Source organism: Cherax quadricarinatus, chromosome 35 (assembly GCF_038502225.1).
Source record: "Cherax quadricarinatus isolate ZL_2023a chromosome 35, ASM3850222v1, whole genome shotgun sequence".
NCBI lineage: Eukaryota > Metazoa > Arthropoda > Malacostraca > Decapoda > Parastacidae > Cherax > Cherax quadricarinatus.
The window spans coordinates 28,063,493-28,089,705 of NC_091326.1; the positions used below are offsets into that span (position 1 = coordinate 28,063,493).

At 41.5% G+C, this 26,213-nt stretch overlaps 1 protein-coding gene across 2 annotated transcripts in view; it reads right to left on the bottom strand.

Moving 5' to 3' along the window:
* Positions 1–26,213, bottom strand: part of LOC128703679 (phosphatidylinositol phosphatase PTPRQ) — a 90,232-nt gene that overhangs the window by 52,739 nt on the left and 11,280 nt on the right. For both annotated transcript variants that reach the window (XM_070091477.1, XM_070091476.1), the window contains exon 2: positions 11,866–11,902. In XM_070091477.1, the coding sequence (XP_069947578.1) occupies positions 11,866–11,902 (37 nt within the window). The remainder of the gene's footprint in view (positions 1–11,865; positions 11,903–26,213) is intronic.

The window sequence follows — 26,213 nt, forward strand, 5'->3', positions numbered from 1 at the left end:
CCTCTTTAGCCTTATCTAAATACTCATCTAAACACCTGGTCCACACACCCCCTACCTTTCCTAAAGCCTCCTTGTTCATCTGCTATCCTATTCTCCATCTTACTCTTAATTCTTTCAATAATAACTCTACCATACACTTTACCAGGTATACTCAACAGACTTATCCCCCTATAATTTTTGCACTCTCTTTTGTCCCCTTTGCCTTTATACAAAGGAACTATGCACGCTCTCTGCCAATCCCTAGGTACCTTACTCTCTTCCATACATTTATTAAATAATTGCACCAACCACTCCAAAACAATATCCCCACCTGCTTTTAACATTTGTATCTTTATCCCATCAATCCCGGCTGCCTTACCCCCTTTCATTCTACGTACTGCCTCACGAACTTCCCCCACACTCACAACTGGCTCTTCCTCACTCCTACAAGATGTTATTCCTCCTTGCCCTATACACGAAATCACAGCTTCCTTATCTTCATCAACATTTAACAATTCCTCAAAATATTCCCTCCATCTTCCCAGTACCTCTAACTCTCCATTTAATAACTCTCCTCTCCTATTTTTAACTGACAAATCCATTTGTTCTCTAGGCTTCCTTAACTTGTTAATCTCACTCCAAAACTTTTTCTTATTTTCAACAAAATTTGTTGATAACATCTCACCCACTCTCTCATTTGCTCTTTTTTTACATTGCTTCTCCACTCTCTTAACCTCTCTCTTTTTCTCCATATACTCTTCCCTCCTTGCATCACTTCTATTTTGTAAAAACTTCTCATATGCTAACTTTTTCTCCCTTACTACTCTCTTTACATCATCATTCCACCAATCGCTCCTCTTCCCTCCCGCACCCACTTTCCTGTAACCTCAAACTTCTGCTGAACACTCTAACACTACATTTTTAAATCTACCCCATACCTCTTCGACCCCATTGCCTATGCTCTCATTTGCCCATCTATCCTCCAATAGCTGTTTATATCTTACCCTAACTGCCTCCTCTTTTAGTTTATAAACCTTCACCTCTCTCTTCCCTGATGCTTCTATTCTCCTTGTATCCCATCTACCTTTTACTCTCAGTGTAGCTACAACTAGAAAGTGATCTGATATATCTGTATATATCTATAAACATGATATATCTATAAACATGTACATCCTGAAGTCTACTCAACAGTTTTTTATCTGCTAATACATAATCCAACATTCTACTGTCATTTCGCCCTACATCATATCTTGTATACTTATTTATCCTCTTTTTCTTAAAATATGTATTACCTATAACTAAACCCCTTCCTTACAAAGTTCAATCAAAGGGCTCCCATTATCATTTACACCTGGCACCCCAAACTTACCTACCACACCCTCTCTAAAAGTTTCTCCTGCATTAGCATTCAGGTCCCCTAGCACAATTACTCTCTCACTAGGTTCAAAGGCTCCTATACATTCACTTAACATCTTCCAAAATCTCTCTCTCTCCTCTACATTCCTCTCTTCTCCAGGTGTATACACGCTTATAATGACACTTTTCGCATCCAACATTTCTTTAATCCACGTAATTCTTGAATTTACACATTCATATTCTCTTTTCTCCTTCCATAACTGATCCTTCAACATTACTGCTACCCCTTCCTTTGCTCTAACTCTCTCAGATACTCCAGATTTAATCCCATTTATTTCCCCCCACCGAAACTCCCCTAATCCCTGCAGCTTTGTTTCGCTTAGGGCCAGGGCATCCAACTTCTTTTCATTCATAACATCAGCACTCATCTGTTTCTTGTCATCCGCACTACATCCACGACATATATATATATATATATATATATATATATATATATATATATATATATATATATATATATATATATATATATATATATATATATAATATATATATATATATATATATATATATATATATATATATATATATATATATATATATATATATATATATATATATATATATATATATATATATATATATATATATATATGTCGTGCCGAATATGTAAAACTGATCAATTAACAAGAACTCATTTAAAATTAAGTCCATTCTAAAATTTTCTCTTATACGTTTAAAGATACATATTTTTCATTAATGTTAATGTTAAAATTTTTAATTTTGCTCCAAAAGAATCTTAGAAAACTTACCTAACCTTATTATAACAATAAGAATGTTTTTTAGCCTAACCCAACTAAATATATTTCAGAAAGGATTTAATTTTAAATGAGTTCTTGCTAATTGACCAGTTTTACATATTCGGCACGACATATATATATATATATATATATATATATATATATATATATATATATATATATATATATATATATATGTATATATATATATAAATATATATCTGTATATATATATATATATGTATATATATATATAGATATATATGTGTATATATATATATATATATATATATGTATATATATTTGTATATATATATATATACATTTATATATATATATATATATATATATATATATATATATATATATATATATGTATATATATATATATATATATATATATATATATATATATATATATATATATATATATATATATATATATATATATATATATATGTAGTGCCGAATAGGCAGAACTTGCGATCTTGGCTTAAACAGCAACGCTCATCTTGCCATATAGGACAAGTGAAAATTTGTGTATGCAGTAATTTCGCCAAAATCATTCTGAACCTAACTAAAAAAATATATTTGATTGTGTTTGTTTGGTACTGAATTACTGTAAACGTATTTAAAATATGTTTAGTTGGTTAGGCTAAAATAAATTGCTCTTGTTATAATAAGGTTAGGTAAGTTTTCTAAGATTCTTTTGGTGCAAAATTAAAAATTTTTACATTAACATTAATGAAAAATATATATCTTTAAACGTATAAGAGAAAATTTCAGAAAGGGCTTAATTTTAAATGAGTTCTTGCTAATTGACCAGTTTTACATATTCGGCACGACATATATATATATATATATATATATATATATATATATATATATATATATATATATATATATATATATATATATATATATATATATATATTTTTTTTTTTTTTTTTTTTTTTTTCAACAAGTCGGCCGTCTCCCACCGAGGCAGGGTGACCCAAAAAAGAAAGAAAATCCCCAAAAAGAAAATACTTTCATCATCATTCAACACTTTCACCACACTCACATATTATCACTGTTTTTGCAGAGGTGCTCAGAATACAGCAGTTTAGAAGCATATACATATAAAGATGCGCAACATATCCCTCCAAACTGCCAATATCCCTAATCCCTCCTTTAAAGTGCAGGCATTGTACTTCCCATTTCCAGGACTCAAGTCCGACTATATGAAAATAGCCGGTTTCCCTGAATCCCTTCACTAAATATTACCCTGCTCACACTCCAACAGATCGTCAGGTCCCAAGTATCATTCGTCTCCATTCACTCCTATCTAACACGCTCATGCACGCTTGCTGGAAGTCCAAGCCCCTCGCCCACAAAACCTCCTTTACCCCCTCTTTCCAACCCCTTCGAGGACGACCCCTACCCCTTCTTCCTTCCCCTAGTGATTTATATGCTTTCCATGTCATTCTACTTTGATCCATTCTCTCTAAATGACCAAACCACCTCAACAACCCCTCTTCTGCCCTCTGACTAATGCTTTTATTATCTCCACACCTTCTCCTAATTTCCACACTCCGAATTTTCTGCATAATATTTACACCACACATTGCCCTTAGACAGGACATCTCCACTGCCTCCAACCGTCTCCTCGCTGCTGCATTTACCACCCAAGCTTCACATCCATATAAGAGTGTTGGTACTACTATACTTTCATACATTCCCTTCTTTGCCTCCATAGATAACGTTTTTTGACTCCACATATACCTCAACGCACCACTCACCTTTTTTCCCTCATCAATTCTATGATTAACCTCATCCTTCATAAATCCATCCGCCGACACGTCAACTCCCAAGTATCTGAAAACATTCACTTCTTCCATACTCCTCCTCCCCAATTTGATATCCAATTTTTCTTTATCTAAATCATTTGATACCCTCATCACCTTACTCTTTTCTATGTTCACTTTCAACTTTCTACCTTTACACACATTCTCAAACTCATCCACTAACCTTTGCAATTTTTCTTTAGAATCTCCCATAAGCACAGTATCATCAGCAAAAAGTAACTGTGTCAATTCCCATTTTGAATTTGATTCCCCATAATTTAATCCCACCTCTCTCCCGAACACCGTAGCATTTACTTCTTTTACCAACCCCATCTATAAATATATTAAACAACCATGGTGACATTACACATCCCTGTCTAAGACCTACTTTAACCGGTAACTAGTCTCCCTCTCTTCTACACACCCTAACCTGAGCCTCACTATCCTCATAAAAGCTCTTTACAGCATTTAGTAACTTACCACCTATTCCATATACTTGCAACATCTGCCACATTGCTCCTCTATCCACTCTATCATATGCCTTTTCTAAATCCACAAATGCAATAAAAACTTCCCTTCCTTTATCTAAATACTGTTCACATATATGCTTCAATGTAAACACTTGATCTGCACATCCCCTACCAACTCTGAAGCCTCCCTGCTCATCCGCAATCCTACATTCTGTCTTACCTGGAGGTTACCTGGAGGTTATTCCGGGGATCAACGCCCCCGCGGCCCGGTCCACGACCAGGCCTCCCGATGGATCAGGGCCTGATCAACTAGGCTGTTACTGCTGGCCGCACGCAGTCCGACGTACGAGCCACAGCCCGGCTGATCCGGCACCGACTTTAGGTATCTGTCCAGCTCTCTCTTGAAGGCAGCCAGGGGTTTATTGGCAATTCCCCTAATGCTTGATGGGAGGCTGTTGAACAGTTTTGGGCCCCGGACACTTATGGTGTTTTCTCTTAGTGTACCAATGGCGCCCCTACTTTTTATTGGCGGCATTTTGCATCGCCTGCCCAGTCTTTTACTTTCGTAGGGAGTGATTTCTGTGTGCAGATTTGGGACCATTCCTTCCAAGATTTTCCAAGTGTAGATTATGATATATCTCTCCCTCCTGCGTTCCAACGAGTACAAGTCAAGTGCTTCCAAGCGTTCCCAGTAGTTAAGGTGCTTGACAGAACTTATACGTGCAGTAAAGGATCTCTGTACACTCTCTAGATCTGCGATTTCACCTGCTTTGTATGGAGATGTTAATGTACAGCAGTATTCCAGCCTAGAGAGAACAAGTGATTTGAAAAGGATCATCATGGGCTTGGCATCTCTCGTTTTGAAAGTTCTCATTATCCATCCTATCATTTTCTTTGCACGTGCGATCGTGGCACTGTTGTGATCCTTGAAAGTGAGATCCTCAGACATTACTACTCCCAGGTCCCTTACATTATTTTTCCGCTCTATTGTATGGCCGGAGTCAGTAGTATACTCTGTTCTAGTTATTATCTCCTCCAGTTTTCCATAACGGAGTAGTTGGAATTTGTCCTCTAATTCTTTAAATTATAACCCCACGGTATACTTTTCCTGGCATACTCAGTAAACTTATTCCTCTATAATTTTTACAATCTCTTTTGTCCCCTTTCCCTTTATATAAAGGGACTATACATGCTCTCCGCAAATCCCTAGGTACCTTCCCCTCTTTCATACATTTATTAAACAAAAGTACCAACCACTCCAACACTATATGCCCCCCCTGCTTTTAACATTTCTGTCATGATCCCATCAATTCCAGCTGCTTTACCCCCTTTCATTCTACGTAATGCCTCACGTACCTCCACCACACTTACATTCTGCTCTTCTTCACTCCTAAAAGATGGTATACCTCCCTGGCCAGTGCATGAAATTACCGCCTCCCTTTCTTCCTCAACATTTAAAAGTTCCTCAAAATATTCTCGCCATCTACCTAATACCTCCCTCTCCCCATCTACTAACTCCCCTACTCTGTTTTTAACTGACAAATCCATACTTTCCCTAGGCTTTCTTAACTTGTTTAACTCCCTCCAAAAATTTTTTGTTATTTTCATTAAAATTTCTTGACAGTGCCTCTCCCACTCTATCATCTGCTCTCCTTTTTGCACTCTCTCACCACTCTCTTCACCTTTCTTTTACTCTCCATATACTCTGCTCTTCTTATAACACTTCTGCTTTGTAAAAACCTCTCATAAGCTAACTTTTTCTCTTTTATCACACCCTTTACTTCATCATTCCACCAATCACTCCTCTTTCCTCCTGCCTCCACCCTCCTATAACCACAAACTTCTGCCCCACATTCTAATACTGCATTTTTAAAACTATTCCAACCCTCTTCAACCCCCCCACTACTCATCTTTGCACTAGCCCACCTTTCTGCCAATAGTCGCTTATATCTCGCCCGAACTTCCTCCTCCCTTAGTTTATACACTTTCACCTCCCTCTTACTTGTTGTTGCCACCTTCCTCTTTTCCCATCTACCTCTTACTCTAATGTAGCTACAACTAAATAATGATCCGATATATCAGTTGCCCCTCTATAAACATGTACATCCTGGAGCCTACCCATCAACCTTTTATCCACCAATACATAATCTAACAAACTACTTTCATTACGTGCTACATCATACCTTGTATATTTATTTATCCTCTTTTTCATAAAATATGTATTACTTATTACCAAATTTCTTTCTACACATAGCTCAATTAAAGGCTCCCCATTTACGTTTACCCCTGGCACCCCAAATTTACCTACTACTCCCTCCATAACATTTTTACCCACTTTAGCATTGAAATCCCCAACCACCATTACTCTCACACTTGGTTCAAAACTCCGCACGCATTCACTCAACATTTCCCAGAATCTCTCTCTCTCCTCTACACTTCTCTCTTCTCCAGGTGCATACACGCTTACTATAACCCACTTTTCACATCCAATCTTTATTTTACTCCACATAATCCTTGAATTTATACATTTGTAGTCCCTCTTTTCCTGCCATAGCATATCCTTCAACATTATTGCTACTCCTTCTTTAGCTCTAACTCTATTTGAAACCCCTGACCTAATCCCATTTATTCCTCTCCATTAAAACTCTCCCACCCCCTTCAGCTCTGTGTCACTTAAAGCCAGGACATCCAGTTTCTTCTCATTCATAGCATCCACAATCATCTCTTTCTTATCATTTGCACAACATCCACGCACATTCAGACTTCCCACTTTGACAATTTTCTTCTTCTTATTCTTTTTGGTAATCTTTACAGGAAAAGGGGTTACTAGCCCATTGTTCCCAGCATTTTAGTTGACTTTTACAACACGCATGGCTTACGAAGGAAAGATTCTTATTCCACTTCCCCATGGATATAAAAGGAAAAGTAATAAGACCAAGAACTATTAAGATAAAATCAAAGAAACTCAGATGAGTGTGTATAAATAAACGTGTACATGTATGTGTAGTGTGACCTAAGTGTAAGTAGAAGTAGCAAGACATGCCTGTAATCTTGCATATTTATGAGACAGACAAAAGACACCAGCAATCCTACTATCAAGTAAAACAATTACAGGCTTTCGTTTTACACTCACTTGGCAGGACGGTAGTACCTCCCTGGGTGGTTGCTGTCTACCAACCTACTACCATTATATATATATATATATATATATATATATATATATATATATATATATATATATATATATATATATATATATATATATATATATATATATATATATATATATATATATATATATATATATATATATATATATAAAAGATGGGGTGGTAGGGGAAGTGGAATATTCAAATGGCTTCAGGAAGAAATCCAAATATTCTTCCTTGAAGCTTTTTTATCCACTTCTCCGAGGCTATGGGTCCCACAATTTACACCAGAGGTGGACCCCATCCTATATTATATTTATATATATTAATAAATATATATATATAATATATATGTATATATATATATATATATATATATATATATATATATATTAATAAATATATATATATATATGTCGTGCCGAATAGCCAAAACTTGCGATCTTGGCTTAAATAGCAACGCTCATCTTGCCATATAGGTCAAGTGAAAATTTGTGTATGCAATAATTTCGCCAAAATCATTCTGAACCTAACGAAAAAAATATATTTCACTGTGTATGTTTAGTATTAAATTATTGTAAACAAATCTAAAATATATTTAGCTGGGTTAGGCTAAAATAAATTGCGCTTGTTATAATAAGGTTAGGTAAGTTTTCTAAGTTCCTTTTGGTGCAAAATTATGAATTTTTACATCAACATTAATGAAAAAAATATATCTTTAAACGTATAAGAGAAAATTTTAGAAAGGACTTAATTTTAAATGAGTTCTTCCGACACCCATTTTACATATATATATATATATATATATATATATATATATATATATGTGTATAAATATATATATATATATATATATATATATATATATATATATATATATATATGTATATATATATATATATATATATATATATATATATATATATATATATATATGTGAACATTTATTAATAAACAAAATACATTTACAGAAAAAACATAAACATGAATACAATGGCACAATGTATCAAAGATGATGAATTTCCTCCAGCTCCTCCGAGGCTGGACGTGAGCCAAGTATGCAGCAAGCATTTCCCCTCTGGATGGCGACGCTGAGGCGCTGGAACATGAAAGTGGCTGCCCTTGGGTCCCTGGTGGTGTCGATGAGTCTGGAACCCAATTCTTTAAGGAAACGTGTGGCATTTTTTCCCCATGATCCCAAGGTCTCTGATCCCACTGGGACAAATTGATACTGTTGGCTAATGTCCCTGTACTTGCTGATCTTGTACTCCTCCCTGTGGTCAGCAGCTCCTCCCTGTCGCCCCACACTGTGATGGATATAGGTGTCAGCCAGTGTGGACACACAGGTATAGTCCCATGCTAAGAGCTTGCCATTCTTCCAAGGATAGATGGTGATCCCGTCGGGGCGGTTTGCTGGGTTGTGGGTATTGATTGCTGCAAGGGATCGTGGCTCCCTCTCGGCAGGGCATCCAGCTGTAGCAAGGGTTCTCTTAATGATGTCGTTGACCTCATTGTGTCTTGCATGCCAGCCCTTGGTTTTGGAACAGTTAAGACCATGTAGACCGTATTGGTCTGCTTGCACTTCGCCGCAAATACACATATATTCTGTGTGAATTGGGGCAGCAAGGCGCAGAGCCACTGCAATACGGAGGGTCTTAGGGTCGAGTCGCGTTCCCATTGCCTATATGGGAACTGTTTGGAGGAAGTCCCCGGAGTGAGGTGCACTCACAGCCTGGAGACGGGCAATCTCCTTATCTGATGTTGCAGCCCTGAGCAAGTTGGCAAGCACCTTTTCAGCAATTGGGCCATCCCAGCTTGACTGTTTGTGAGCCAGTGCTGCACTAGGGTTTGGTGCTGGAGCAGCAAGAGTCTCCCATTCGGTGATGGCACTGTCATAGCTAGGGTCTTCTATTCCTGCTGAGTCACTGAGGGTGTCAGGAAGAATTTGTCTTATCAACTCGTTTGATGCAATGGAAGAGGACAGGAAAGCTGGTAGAGCAATCTGGGAGGATCTGCGTACTCCTAGCCCTCCAAGCCTGACCGGAAGTGAGGCTTGCAACCACTGTCCATCGTCAAGGGAAAGATTCAATACACTCTCTAGCATGGCCTTCAGGAGAGAGTCATATTCCTTGAGTTTTGGACTGCTGAAGGCTGGGGTGCATCTCAGAAAATAGGTAAGTTTTGGGATTGACAGGCACCTGGTGAGTAGGTAGAAGGCATCGTGTGTCAATGTCTTTCATCCTGCTATATATATATATATATATATATATATATATATATATATATATATATATATATATATATATATATATATATATATATATATATATATATATATATATATATATATATATATATATATATATATATATATATATATATATATATATATATATATATATATATATATATATATATATATATATATATATATATATATATATATATATATATATATATATATATATGCCTGGTATAGTGTATGGTAGAGTTATTATTGAAAGAATTAAGAGTAAGACGGAGAATAGGATAGCAGATGAACAAGGAGGCTTTAGGAAAGGTAGGGGGTGTGTGGACCAGGTGTTTACAGTGAAACATGTAAGTGAACAGTATTTAGGAAGGCTAAAGAGGTCTTTGTGGCATTTATGGATTTGGAAAAGGCGTATGACAGGGTGGATAAGGGGGCAATGTGGCAGATGTTGCAAGTGTATGGTGTAGGAAGTAGGTTACTGAAAGCAGTGAAGAGTTTTTACGAGGATAGTGAGGCTCAAGTTAGAGTATGTAGGAAAGAGGGAAATATTTTCCCAGTAAAAGTAGGTCTTAGACAAGGATGTGTGATGTCACCGTGGTTGTTTAATATATTTATAGATGGGGTTGTAAGAGAAGTAAATGCGAGGGTCTTGGCAAGAGGCGTGGAGTTAAAAGATAAAGAATCACACACAAAGTGGGAGTTGTCACAGCTGCTCTTTGCTGATGACACTGTGCTCTTGGGAGATTCTGAAGAGAAGTTGCAGAGATTGGTGGATGAATTTGGTAGGGTGTGCAAAAGAAGAAAATTAAAGGTGAATACAGGAAAGAGTAAGGTTATTAGGATAACAAAAAGATTAGGTGATGAAAGATTGAATATCAGATTGGAGGGAGAGAGTATGGGGGAGGTGAATGTATTCAGATATTTGGGAGTGGACGTGTCAGCGGATGGGTCTATGAAAGATGAGGTGAATCATAGAATTGATGAGGGGAAAAGAGTGAGTTTTGCACTTAGGAGTCTGTCGAGACAAAGAACTTTGTCCTTGGAGGCAAAGAGGGGAATGTATGAGAGTACAGTTTTACCAACGCTCTTATATGGGTGTGAAGCATGGGTGATGACTGTTGCAGCGAGGAGAAGGCTGGAGGCAGTGGAGATGTCATGTCTGAGGGCAATGTGTGGTGTGAATATAATGCAGAGAATTCGTAGTTTGGAAGTTAGGAGGAGGTGCGGGATTACCAAAACTGTTGTCCAGAGGGCTGAGGAAGGGTTGTTGAGGTGGTTCGGACATGTAGAGAGAATGGAGCGAAACAGAATGACTTCAAGAGTGTATCAGTCTGTAGTGGAAGGAAGGCGGGGTAGGAGTCGGCCTAGGAAAGGTTGGAGAGAGGGGGTAAAGGAGGTTTTGTGTGCGAGGGGCTTGAACTTCCAGCAGGCATGCGTGAGCGTGTTTGATAGAAGTGAATGGAGACAAATGGTTTTTAATACTTGACGTGCTGTTGGAGTGTGAGCAAAGTAACATTTATGAAGGGGTTCAGGGAAACCGGCAGGCCGGACTTGAGTCCTGGAGATGGGAAGTACAGTGCCTGCACTCTGAAGGAGGGGTGTTAATGTTGCAGTTTAAAAACTGTAGTGTAAAGCACCCTTCTGGCAAGACAGTGATGGAGTGAATGATGGTGAAAGTTTTTCTTTTTCGGGCCACCCTGCCTTGGTGGGAATCGGCCAGTGTGATAATAATAAAATAATAATATATATGCAATAAGATCACAGTAAACAGGTGATTTCAGAATATGCAAAACAACCACTCTGAAAGAATAGAGAAATTCCAAGTAGTCACGAAAGCGCTTGGAATTTCTCTATTCTTTCAGAGTGGCTGTTTTGCATATATATATATATATATATATATATATATATATATATATATATATATATATATATATATATATATATATATATATATATATATATATATATATATATATATATATATATATATACGTACAGAATTTGTAAGGTGGGAGGGAAAACCAAATAACTTACCTGCTCCTAATTTATCGCTAACTTCATTCTCTTCTTTCTGAAAGGAATAATATTTATATTAAATTTATTATCATTTATATTTTTAAGAATGCTTCCCACTGTCATTCTTATATTTGAATTATCTTCTTTCTACTATATACTGACATGGTTTGTATTGTTTAGTGCATACGAAATTCCTTCTACGTATCATAATTTTTAAAGGGGTGGACCGGTAAGCCACCGGATGGCCTCGGTCAGATAACCAAAAGCTCCAATGGCGGGTCATCATCTGACTAAGACCCGCGTCAGGAAACACTCGTCCCGTGTCTACCATACATAACCACTGTGTGCTTAAGCACCTACTCTACACTAAAATTGTATATACTCTGGAATCTACATTGCACTTTGTCCTCCTCAAGGGGGGCTCCTTGTAGTGGTGAAGAGACTCTTGGTCTGAGGAATTGGACCTCTTGGGCTTCTTCTCCCCCCTACCGAACCTAATTACCCCCCCTCAATCCTCCCTTCCCTACCCCACCTTCCCCTTGCTTCTCATCCCGTTTTTAGCCTCTGGTGTCCTTCCCTCTGGTATTACAGATTCTAGGTAGGGGGTGGCATGCCCGGGTTAGTCCCACTCCGTGAGGTCCCTCGGGGGTGGTGTGGTTTGCCGTGGTATCTGAATTGCCTGAAGGTGACCTGCTCCTTTCTGGGAAGTGGCAGGGTGCCCTTCGGGTAATGAGTATAACTCGGGAAGCTGCCTGTCGGTTCTGGGAGGTGGCAGCCGAAGGAAGTATGCTTTGTGGTGGGTTTCCGACTGCCCTTTCTTTTGTTCACTGAGGTAGCTCGGTAGATGCGAGGCTGCTATCCCGGAGTGCTAGTTTACTGGAATGAAGGGTAGGGTATGGCACAGGTTCCATGCTGCATCTTCACTATCTGTGGGTTCAAAGCCTTCTCGGATAAGGGGAGGAGCTTTCGGCCACTCCCCTCCATGCATCCTAGCAATTGTCCCTCCACTGTCCCCCTTTTTTTTTCTTTCCTTCGCTTCGTCCAGTGAAACCCTTCTTCCTCCCAGACCCCTTTCTGATCCCACACCCTCCTCTGACCCTGCTTCATTATTGGTCCATTCTCTGGACTCTTCTCATACCCCTGTACCTTCTGCCAGTGATGCTTTGTCACCTGCTTCAGGTGCTGCAGCATCACTAGTTTCTGTTCATGCCACTACTTCTAGCACGCCTTTCACAATGTGTCAGGCTTCCCCGAATACAGTGCAATGGTTTTCGGATCACCCACTTCCCTCAGCTCAGACCGACCGCAGTACTACTACTTAACATCCAAGACAACCTACTGACGACAGTTCGTCGATGATCGCTCAAAAACGACCTACACGACACACTCTACCTTTGCACTCCGGGCTAATGAGTATACAATGGACAAAATTCTTTACAAACATCACCTCAAATTGATTATCTTTCTGATCATGGAACTGGTAAAACTCTAAGGCCCGTTAGTCAAAATTTATCCTTCCTTGCTCTTCAAAGCAGTGCGCATGTTTTAACAATAGAGTTCAGAGCAAGCTCATGCTCTCTCCTGCATCACTTCCATAGATATCATACTGGTCATCGTTTGTAAGCACGCTACACTTAATTTTTGCAGTGGTACTGTGGTCTTACCACATACCATTGTACAGAGTGATTTTTTGCCTTGCAGAGATATTTTAGAACAATTAACCCTTCAAAACGTCCCTATTCTTAAGGTAGATACATCCTGTCCGCTCATGGGCGGAGGCACTTTCATGATAACATCTCTCATTTAACCTTCGACTGCTGTGAACTTCCGATCTCTGTCTATATTGCGTCCCATCGCCTAGAGGTCCATCAAGTACTTCTCTCTCCCCAACAGTTGTAATTGCTAGCGTTTTGGGCATCCCGGTAAACACTGCAGTTTTGCAGTGGAATGCCCGGTTTGCAGTGCAGCAGAATATTCAATACGTCTTGTAGTCTTCCCTCTCTCTTGTCTCAATTGCAAGGAACCTCATCCATCCATTTCACGCCATTGCCAGGTCTATCATAATGAATGAGAGATCAGTTATCTTAAGGAGCATGAGATCCTTACTTACACTATGGTCGTCTCTCAGCTCCTCCAAGGAAAACTTCCTCGTGTCCCATATGCTCGAGTAGCCCGAAGACCTCCAACCTCGACAGTCCTCCCGCCTCCCCATCCCTCTGTGTCCTTGTCTTCCAGAGTCACCCCAGTTTTTAATTCTTTTGCAGTTTTATCCTCTGACACTCCTACCTCCACACCACTTCCTACTTCTACTTCATCTCGCTCGCTTACTTCTCAGTCTAAGAGACCTTGCAGATCTACACTTTCTTCACATCCACCACCTGTACAGAATCTATCTTCAGCCTCGGAGCCTAGTTCTCACCCCCTTTCCAGCTCACACAAAAGTTCACCCCACCCCTGGTGTAGCCCCCTCTTCCCCTGTTCCCCCCCTCGTCTTCCTCCATAGTTACTCTCAAACCTCTTTCCTCTCTTGTTACACTGCAGGACTCATCTACCCAAGCCAACACATCTCTCCAGGTTCATACTCCCCCCCTCAGACCGCTTTGGTTGCCTCCATAGTTACTCCGACCTTTACTTGCAATGCCTTCCTTGTCTCTTGACATCATGGCATTGTCGGCTTCCTTAAAAACTGAGATGTTAGACGCTATCTCCAGCTATATTGCAGAGACGACACCCTTGATGGACATGAATGCGCCTCCTTCTACCCCATTTATTTCACAACCCTCGCAACAACGTGTGGGGGCAACGTTTACCGTTGCCCCCACACATTGACTCTACTGATCCTAAAAGCCCATAGGTTTTATCGTTTCTTATTGTTGCCATTTTTATTTCTGTACATAGTCTTTTTTACAATAGAATATTCGTGGCCTTATGGGCAATCGAAAACTGCAAGTGTTGCTCTCGCAGTTGTCCCCAGTATGTGTTGAGTTTTCAAGAGCCCAAAATTGGTTCTGCTGTCATTCGCCCCATTTCAGGCTACGTGCTGTTACATTCTTCCGATCCTTTACCTGACGAATCATTTAATGAAAGCTCGATTCTTGTGCACATTGATACTAAATCAACATGTTTGCTCTCTTTCACCCTCCCGAGCATTCTGTATCTCTGATTGCCCTTAGATTTCTCCTCCAATGGATTGGAGCCATATAACGTACCTTTTACTCTCCTAGAATTGGAGTCCATGCTTTCCATTTGTCTACCATTGGCAATGGGACCTGATGATATCCACAACAGTATGCTACAACATCTCCATTCTACGGCCCTTCCCATTCTTTTACGTCTTTTCAATCTTATTTGGGAGTGAGGGGTTCTCCCTCAATAATGGAAATTGGCTATTGTACTAGCGTTTCTCAAACCGGGCGCCTTAGAGCTTGACACCTCTCACTATCGGCCAATTGCCTAGACCAGTGTGGTCTGCATATGCCGTAACATACGCCGTAAAAATTGCACTCTATTAAACCTCTCTTAAGAACATGAGAACATAAGAAAGAAGGAACATTGCAACAGGCCTACTGACCCATGGTCCATGTCCCCCCCCCCGGATTAGCCCAATAACCCACCCAGTCTGGTCACCTCCACTCAAAGAAGGAACACAGCCCCAGACCCAGCAGCACAAGCTAGTCAGGTCCAACTCACACTCACCCACACCCACTCATGTATTTATCTAACCTATTTTTAAAAGTACACAACGTTTTAGCCTCAATAACTGTACTCGGGAGTTTGTTCCACTCATCCACTTGGGTTTGTGGCCATCTTCCTACCACCGTTGCCGTTCTCGGGAGACTGCACTCTCCCGGCTTTGCATTGGTCATACACACCTTATCCATGGGTATCTCATGGATATACGCCCTGTTCCTCTCTGTGAGGCTGGTCGGGTCACTATTTCGGCTCTTCACTTCCTTGTCGATTGCTCGATTTACCAGCGAGCTCACAGGATTTACTTCCAACGACGCCGCCGCCCTACCACTCTTACTTACTTTTTCTTCTGTACTTGCAGACGACCCCACCTTTGACTCCCAGGCACTTTTTGACTTTTTGTCAGCAACTGCCTTTTTATATGAATTTTGACACATTGCGCTTAGCGTCCCTTCCATCCCTTTTCTTCCCTCGCCTCTGATCCTCTCTCCTCCTAGTTGATTATAATCTCCGCACTACATACTGCCCTGCAGCGCTGTATGACCCTTGTCGGTTTAGCGCTTACTCTGATTATAATAATAATAACAACATTGCACTTTATATAAGTTTGTATAATCTGTTGTCTATCATACTGCGTACTACAATGATTTCCATAGACTGGCGCCTACCACAGTTTGTATTGTCTATCCGGTTTCATAGACCAACATGGTCTGTATAATTTTGCATCAACCATTCACCAAAATAATTCATATATTCTCATATCAACAATATTCTGCGAAGCTATGTTTTAAAGTCAAGTAGAGCAACTTTTTAAAAAGTTTGATACAAAACCCTACAGTAATGTTACTATTATCGGGATCACAAGAACGTTTCTGCACATGTATTACCAGTGATACGACGTGAGACTTTTCTTCTTGTATTGTCGTTGGTTTTCAGGTACAAGTGTATGCGAGATCACGGAAAATACTCATATCATATGAAGTTATAATGAGGTATCTGCAAGATGCAAAAGTTGCTCTTAGTAACTTTACAATAGATCCTGTTCGAATAAATTATATAAGTGTCGAGAAGCAAACTGCTCTTTATTTCTTTCTCAACCTGAAGTATCAACAGGCAAAAACAATAATTATTTTCCACTTCTGCTAAATACTCTTTCAATTTCTATCATCGTGATGCAACTCAAGTGTCACGTTGTGCTCTTTTCCTGACAGATCAGATACATTCAGGTCATCTCAAGAGAGGGAAAATATTCTTCTCATAATCAAAAAACTTTCTGTGGTGAGGAAAAGATTCAAAGCTCGCCACCAGGCCACGGTGCCCCGTGGCCTGGTGGTAAAAGCTCTCTCTTCATACAGTGAGGGTCCGGTTCGAGTCCGGCGAAAGGGTGAAAACATTTGACATGTTTCCTTACACCGGTTGTTTATGTTCACCCATCAACAAAATGGGAACCTGGGTGTTAGTCAACTGGAGTGGGTCGCATCCTGGAACAAAACTGACCTATGTAAAGTAAAAGGACACAAGTGCAACTAATGTGACATTTTATTGTGGCAACGTTTCGCTCTCCAGGAGCTTTATCAAGCCATTACAAACAATACATGGACACAGAGGGTATATAAAGGTTGGAGTGAGGTGCAATGCTAGTGAGGTACCATTTCGATGTTCACTAGTGGTAGTAGTAGTAGTAGCAGTGACAAAAGTAATACAATATGGTAGAGCAGTTAATTCGTACATGAGTAAAAGGATATAAAAGTTATTACTTGGGTAACATAAAAATAGGTTGGACAAATATAGACTGGAAAGAGGCAGCTTGTTTCAGTGTTCACTCTCTGTAATGTGCTTTGTGTAGTATAACAGGAGAGACTATGTGATGGCAGGGTTTACTGTTTTCAGGAGGATTCTTGCTAAGACTTAGGAGATGGTGAAGCTGCCGTTGTTTTGTTTAATTGTATTCGAAACAGCGATCAGTGCTGATTCGAGGCACTTGCGTCTGCGGAAATTAGTTTCTTTGATCACTAATTGGGCGTCTCTGAATTTCATGAGATGATTGGTAGAATTTCGGTGTTGTACACAGGCGTTGTTCAAGTTATCGTTCCTACATGCGTAAATGTGTTCATTGAGGCAGGTGTCGAGGTTTCTTGCTGTTTCACCTACGTAAATCTTGTCACAGCCTCCACAGGGTATAGTGTAAACTCCTGCATTGACTGGTTCGTGGTGCTTGGATTTTGTCCTGGTTAGATCCTTTATTGAAGTGCTAGAAGCGATGGCGACTCTGGTGTTAGCTTGTGAAAGTACTTTTGAGACGTTCAGTGCAACCTGGCTGTTGGGAAGAATTATAACTTTGTTGGGAGTGGTGTTGATGCGTGGAGAATTAATGACCTGAAGACCTCTTTTCTTGCAGTCTTTGATGAAAAATGAAGGAAAATGTAACTCAGTGAATGTTTGGTGAATGTATGTACATTCCTCGTCAAGAAACTCAGGACTACAAATTCGGTATGCTCTTAGGAAAAACCCGATGATGATGCCTCTTTTGGTCTTGGTATCTTGACTGGAATAGAAGTGTGTGAGATCATTTTTATTGGTGGGTTTCCGATAAACTTGAAATCTTAGGTTGTTGTCTACTTTGTGAATGAGGACGTCGAGGAAACGTAGCTTGTCATTGGACTCTTCTTCTAGTGTAAATTGGATCGCCGGTTCAACTGCGTTGAGCCTTGCCTGAAGATTCCGTACATCTAAACGTTTGGGAGTTATTACGAGGACGTCGTCCACGTAACGTAACCAAGTGACGTTTGAAGGGATGATGTTGGCGAAGTGTTCGGACTCTAGGTGTTCCATGTATAAGTTGGCTAGGACGGCACTGATGGGGGACCCCATTCCCATGCCGTAGGTTTGTTTGTAGAGCTTGTTATTGAAAGAAAAACAGTTGAAATTAAAACAGAGTTCAATCAAGTCAACAAAATCTCCGGGAGGTAGAGGAAGATTAAGGTCCTGATTGACTTTACGTCGTAGAACCTCGATGGCTTTTTTGGTAGGTACTTTTGTGAAGAGGGAAGTCACATCCAAACTGCTTAGTTTCTTGTTACGGATGGAGAGGTTACGGATGCGGTTGAGAAGGTCGCCTGAGTGTTGAAGATGAGCGGGGCTGATGGTCCCCAGAAGGCAGGAAAGATGTTTGGCAAGAACTCCGGCTAGTTTGTGAGGAGCACTGCTTATTCCTGACGTGATTGGTCTGAGAGGAATATTGTGTTTATGGGTCTTGGGTAAACCATACATGTGTGGTGGTTTAGGGTTGCTTGGTAACAAGTATAGAAGTTTCTTCCCTTCTCTAGTGCGTTTGAGTATTTGTCTGGTTTTGTATAGAAAATCTTCGGTGAGCGTCTCCCACTGTTGAGTGCTGATGGGTTCGTATGTAGATTGATCATTCAAAAGGTCCATCATTTTAGTGTTGTAATCACTGGTGTTGAGTATGACCACTCCACCTTCTTAGTTGCACTTGTGTCCTTTTACTTTTCATATTGTCGGTAATTCTACCAACTTTATTACAATCTGTCGGACACCGCAACATAATGGACATTTCATGCAGCAGACGTTATTTGGACACCCTTCTTCGTGCTCACAGCTATCGCAACAGACACAACTTCCTACAAGATTGCCTGGCAGAGAAGGTGATCCCTAAGTCTACTCCTGCACAACTCTCCAATTCCAAGCACCCCTTCTCTCCAGCTACCCAAGCTTACTTAACTGAATGTGCCAAAGAACTTTCTGACATCGCTAAGGAAACCTTTGAAACTGCAAGGAATATGAGGGCCAATCTTCAGATTGACCAACACACTGCTGAGCATATTCTCAGCACAGTCACTACAGCTAACCTCCAACAGAAGATCAAACTCAATCGCAAACTTCAGTCGATGGAAGGAAATGGGACGCGAATCCCTGATAAACAACTTATCGTCACGCACCTTAACCGACTACGAAAAACAAGCACTGAACACATCGACTCCAGGCTGAGGGACTGATTACTTCAAACTCCTCCTCTCCTTACGCCTTTCTACTTTGTATCGGACTGATGAAGCCACTGTGTGGCGAAACGTTTCCTGAATAAAGATTCCCATATGTTACATAAGTGTCTCAATCTTCAACTTGTCGGTTTTTCAAACCATTCATCACACTTATACACTTAAATGATATCTCCCCTCATTCTACGCCTCTCCAGAGAGTGCAGGTTCAAGACTTTAAGTCTGTCTTCATACGGGAGGTTCCTTACACAGTAAATCATTTTAGTCATTCTTCTCTGCATGTTCTCTAATGAGTCTATATCCATCCTGTAGTAAGGGGGACCAAAACTGAGCAGCATAATCTAAATGAGGCCTCACTAGTGATGTACAGAGCTGTAAAATAACTTTTGGACTTCTGTTACTTATACTTCTTGAGATAAATCCAAGTAATCTGTTGGCCTTGTTGCGCACACTAAGGCACTGCTGTCTTGGCTTTAGATTTCTGCTCACCATGACTCCCAAGTCCTTTTCACATTCTGTATGATCAAGCTCTACTTCACCTAGATTAAACCTTCGAGGGTTATTTTCATTACCAAGGGCTAGTACCTTACACTTATCGACATTGAACTTCATCTGCCATTTTTCAGACCAGGACATTAATTTGTCCAAATCCTCCTGGAGTTCATTGCTATCCTCCTCAGAGTGAATTATACGGCCTATCTTTGTATCATCAGCAAACTTACTCATGTCACTCGTAATCCCTTCATCAAGGTCATTAATGTAAATTATGAACAATAGAGGGCCTAAAACTGATCCTTGTGGAACGCCACTAGTGACTAATCCCCATTCAGATTTCACCCCATTAATGGTAACTCTCTGCTTTCTATTGGCAAGCCATGCCTCTGTCCATGCTAGAACATTACCTCCTATACCAGGAGCTGCCACTTTTTTCACTGTTTTCCCGACAACTAACTATTCCTAGTTTAAAATCCTAACAGCTCCCTCTACAACTGTTGCCAGTGCCCCCACCCCAGACCTAGATAAGTGTACCCGTTCCCTGGCATACATGTCATTTCTACCATAGAAGAGGTCCCAGTTGTCAATGAATGTTACCGCAATTTGAAGATAGAGACACTTATACAACATATGGGAATCTTTATTCAGGAAACGTTTCGTTACACAGTGGCTTCATCAGTCCAATACAAAGCAGAAAGGTAGAGGAGGATGTTAGGTAAGACACATATTTAACAGTTAGGTATCTTTATTTCGAAACGTTTCGCCTACACAGTAGGTTTCTTCAGTCGAGTACAGAAAAGTTGATAGAAGCAGAAGAGACGTGAAGACGATGTAATCAGTCCATCACCCTTGAAGTTTTGAGGTGGTGAGTCCCTCAGTCTGGAGAAGAGTATTGTTCCATAGTCTGAAACAATGTGGAGTTGAAGTGACAGGATGGAGCCTTATATGCCGCTAGAGGTATAGGAGGAGTAGAGGAGGAGTTCGAGGTAATCAGTCCCTTAACCTGGAGTCGATGTGTTCAGTCCATCAATCTTGTAGAATGTACAGCATAGGAACGAGCGAACGAAAGTTCAGGTAAGATCCCAAATGGGATGAGCGGGGAAGACGGGACAGACGAAGAATAGTGCTGGAGAGGAGTGTTCTTAGTCAGAGAAATAGAGCCAGGGCTTAACCCAGCAGCTAAGGCAATCGTGGGGCAGACTTGAGAACAGGAATAGCAGGGACTGTTGCATCGAACTTGTGGTAGTTGAAGTTTTGAATCTTGAGTAGCTGGAAGTAGGCTAGGTCACATCAGAGGGCAGAACACATATGGGAGTTTATAGGAGTAACTGAGGAGGCAGGTTAGCAATGGAGCCATTTTCGAACTTTTTGAAGCTGCTCCTAGATAGGTGGTATAGTTTAGCCTTGTTACTGAAGGTGAAACGTAGAGGCTTGATGAACTCAAGAACTTGGGTGAGTGTGAAGTGAAGCTGTGATTCACAGGCATACTTGACTGTTCCAGCACCGAGGCTTTTGTAGAGTTCAGTACAGGTCATGGTGTCGATGAATGGTATAAAATACCGACACAATGGAAACATAAACACTTATGCAGTTTAATGTGATCATTTATTGACAACGTTTCGCCCACACAGTGGGCTTTTTCAAGTCACAAACAGATCTACCTGGGGTGGAAGGTACGAGAGTATTTATAGTCAGGTTCAGAATGTTGAGGTCAGGTGGAGAATGCTGCATCTGATGATCTACCGGGTGGGGTTGACGTAACTTCCCTATTCACCAAAGTACCTACTACACAAGCCATCGATCTCCTGTGCAGAAAAATTGACGATTCACTTGATCTTCCTATTCCAGCCAGCGATTTCATCGACCTCGTTGAACTATGTGTCGGCTTTACGTGTTTCTCTTTCGAAAATCACCTCTTTCAGCAGACTTTTGGTCTACCCATGGGCTCGCCACTCAGTGTCGTCCTGGCGAACTTATACATGGAACATTTGGAAGCCGAGCGTTTCTCTACCATTATTCCTTCGACTGTCACCTGGCTCCGTTATGGTGATAAATTAGACACATGTGCAACTCTTGGGTATCTTTATTGAGGAAACGTTTCGCCACACAGTGGCTTCATCAGTCCATACGTAGGAGAAACTTGAAGAACAGGAGGAGAATGAGGTAATCAGTCCCTTAACCTTGAGTCGATGTGTTCAGTCCATCAATCTTGAATAGAATACGGCATATGAGCGGAGAAGCAGCCGTATTCTATTCAAGATTGATGGACTGAACACATCGACTCAAGGTTGAGGGACTGATTACCTCATTCTCCTCCTGTTCTTCAAGTTTCTTCTACGTATGGACTGATGAAGCCACTGTGTGGAGAAACGTTTCCTCAATAAAGATACTCACGAGTTGCACATGTGTCTAATTTATCAACATGTCGGTTCTCTGAACCATTCATCTGGCTCCGTTATGTTGACGACATTCTCCTCATAACTCTCAGGCGCATCAACGTTCAAGCTCTCCAAGACAAGCTCAACCAGGTCGAGCCCTCAATCCAATTCACACTTGAAGAAGAAGTCGACAACACTCTTCCTTTCCTTGATGTTCTTCTCTGCAAAACTGACCATGAACTTCGTTTTAAAGTCTATCGAAAACCAACCAACCAAAACGATCTTCTCCACTTCTGCTCTCACCACGACACCAAAACTAAGCGTGGTGTAATTATAGGCTTTCTTCCTGCGTGCACTCAGAATCTGCAGCAATGAGTTCCTTGAGGAAGAATGCACTATAATTGAACAAGTATTTTCTAAACTCCACTATCCTCGTCACTTCATCAGAGACTGCAGACGGCGGGCATTAAACATCTTCAACACACCCAGAAAAGACACTGCCGAGAAGAGATACATAGTCCTCCCCACCAACTCCATTACCAAACATGTTTCCAACATCTTTTCCAATACATCATTCCAAGCATCTACCTCCACAACCACGACCATCAAGGACATCACCAGTAGTAGACAGGACAAGCTTCCATCCTCTGCAGGGGTATACATAATCCCTTGTAATGAGGAAATGGTATGGTGATACCGACAAGATGTGGAGAAAGACACTTATGTACAGTTCAGGACATTTATTAAAGGAAACGTTTCGCCACGAGTGGCTTCTTCAGTCCTAATACAGAGAAAACTAAGAAAACGTATATATATAGTGGCAGGAGTCAGGTGAGGTGACGCGTGGGTAGAGGTGGTAGTAGTAGTAGTAGTAGTAGTAGTGGAACTAAGGAGGTGATGCTAGAGAGGGACCTGTTGGCATCATGTAACACCAGTTCCCAGGATGGGTAATATCCTCTTGCTAAGTAATTTTGAAATACTGTAACTACCGAGTTTTTGCTTTATAGTGTTACTGACAGAAATTAGTGCAGCTTCAAGGCATTTTCTCCTTCTTAAGTTGTCTTCTTTAATCACTAGTTTAGCTTCATTGAATTTCATGAGGTGTCCAACATCGTCCCTATGTTGAATACATGCGTTTTTGCCGTCATCATTTCTGCAAGCATTTTTGTGTTCTGCTATCCTAATGTCCAGAGATCTGGTTGCTTTCCCTACATTTACTTTGTCACACCCCCCACATGGTATAGTGTAGTCAGTTGAACTGACCAGAAGAGTGCTTGAGCAGCATACGTCACATCATTGTAGAAACCTTTCTCCATCGGGAGCCAGAGACGGGTCATCGCAAGATTGAGACCCGTACCAGGACTACGGTCTTGGCGAACATTATACATACACCCCAGGTACAGTACACACACACTCAGTTCACGGAGTTCACTACCTTATCACAAGATAGGCGCATGGCTTCTGCTGAAAAGAAGAGGACATGATGCTCCATGAACACGACGGAGGACTCGGATTTGGAAATGTGGGGCGCAATTCTAGCGAAGAAGTTGCGAGAGGAAGAGGAAGATCCTGCTCACATTGTAGCAGATCTGACAGTTCCAACCATGGAGCCAGCGACAATGGAAACAGGGGAGGAAATAAGCACCCTACCCCCCGAAAATCAAGAGGGATGGAACACTGTGGGCAACAAGAAGAAGCACCGTCCGTCCAAGGAGCATGCAAACCAGCTCAACCGACCTGGCAAATTCAAGGTGAAGTCTTACGGGGACCACAGAACCCACTATGTCGTTGTTTCATACCTGGAATCACGACACAACCTGAAGTTCAAGATATGGTTCAACTTGAGGGGAGAACCAATATTGACTCCTCTCAACAAGGAAATGTATACTACCTTGAAAAGAGTCATGGAGACAGATCGCTCATTCACACTGGAGGAACTGGACTCTCGGCAGAAAATCACCAAGGGTGTAGTGATGCGATACCCGCTGATGATGCCCATCGAGGCAGTAGCAGCTCACCCCAGTGTGGTGTCAGCTCAACGTCTCAAGGCAAAGACGGCAGGCAACGCACCAACCCGACAGGTCCTCATTCAGCATGTAGGACCACTGCCATCCCAGCTGGACCTCGGTTCTTGGGGCAAGTACGATGTCAGGACCTTCACAGCAGAACCAGTTCGCTGTTTCAAGTGTCAGCGTTATGGACACCTGGGTGCACTCTGTCCGAACAGAGTAATCTGCGGTGTCTGCAGCCAGCACCACCCTACCGAGGAATGCATCACCAAGCTGAGAAATGCATCGCCACCCACTCCACAATGCCCGAACTGCAGGCAGAAACATCATGCCTGGAATCCTCGATGCCCCGAGAGGCTCGCCAGAATTCAAGGAGTCTGGAGGACGCCAAAAACTCGGCAACAGGCTACGACGGATCATCACTCTCAGCAAACGATGGGTGCAGAGAACGCTGCCATACCGCAGATCTCTCAGCAGCTAACCCAAGTCAATGCTCAGGAATTTCTAACCCTCGAAGCCTCAACCAGGCGTCAAGGTCAAGAACGTCCTGCACCCCTACCTCAACGAAGAAACAGAAACAAGAGGAACAGGAGACGTCAACAGGGTGCATCTGGTCAATGCGATCAGCAGGTGGCACTAAACGAGCCGCCACCGGCCATAGCACGACAACGCAGGCACTCCTTACCCGGCACAGGCGCTTTGCAGACTCAACTGGCACCTCACCAGCAGATCCCGGCTACCCAACCTGGTATACAGCAACAGTCCACGGTGCATACAATAAAGAAATCCAACCCTCAGCAGTCCCTACAGACCACAACAGCCCAGATAATATCCACTGTTTCGAACCCAACCCCAAAGCAGGCCCTCACCAGGGAGGATCTCGTAGCACTCATCAAGGTGTTCACGGATCTTATTTGCAACACAATCAACTCCATGGAACAACAGAGCACATTCCAGCAGATGGTCAATACGCTCCTGAGAGTGTGCTTACTGACCGAGGAGGAGACAGTGGATGCCATGAATTTTCAGGTTCTCAGAGCGAGCAGGACTCAGTCTCCAGCTCAGGAAACAACAGCGATGGAATAACCTCGGTACCAAATCACACCCTCAAGGTTCTACAATGGAACATTCAGGGCCTGAGGGGCAAACAGCACCTCTTGCTGGAGGCAGTAATTCGGGATCGGGTTGACATTGTCTTGCTACAAGAAACTCTGACTGTCCCGACTATGTGCCCAAGACTACCCGGTTTTGCTGGGTATTTTCGGCACATGGACCCGGGCGTTCACTGCAGAGGCACAGCTGTATTTGTATCCAATACAATACCTCACGAGGTTATAGCCAACCCTGTGGACTGTGGGGAGGATGTCGAGGCACAGGCCATCCTTGTGCACATACCTGGGGCGCCCATTACCATCTATAACATCTACAAGAACCCAAGACACACCCTCGACATAGCAGAGCTCCTCGCACTAGCATGCACTGAGTGTATTATTGTGGGTGGAGATTTCAACGCACATCACCCAATGCTGCACTCTCACTCAGCAACCAATGCTGATAGCAGACACATAGCAATGCTCCTACACGATATTCCAGAGGTAAAGTTGCTAAACAATGGAGACCCCACACACCTGTTGGGTGGCTGCCTCGACATTACCTTTGGGTCAAGACAACTCGCAGCAGGAGCCACATGGGAAACTCATCCTCACCTTGTCAGTGACCACTTTGCAGTGATCACCACCTTCAACATCAACAGGTCTCCCACAGTTGTGCTGCCTCCTAGA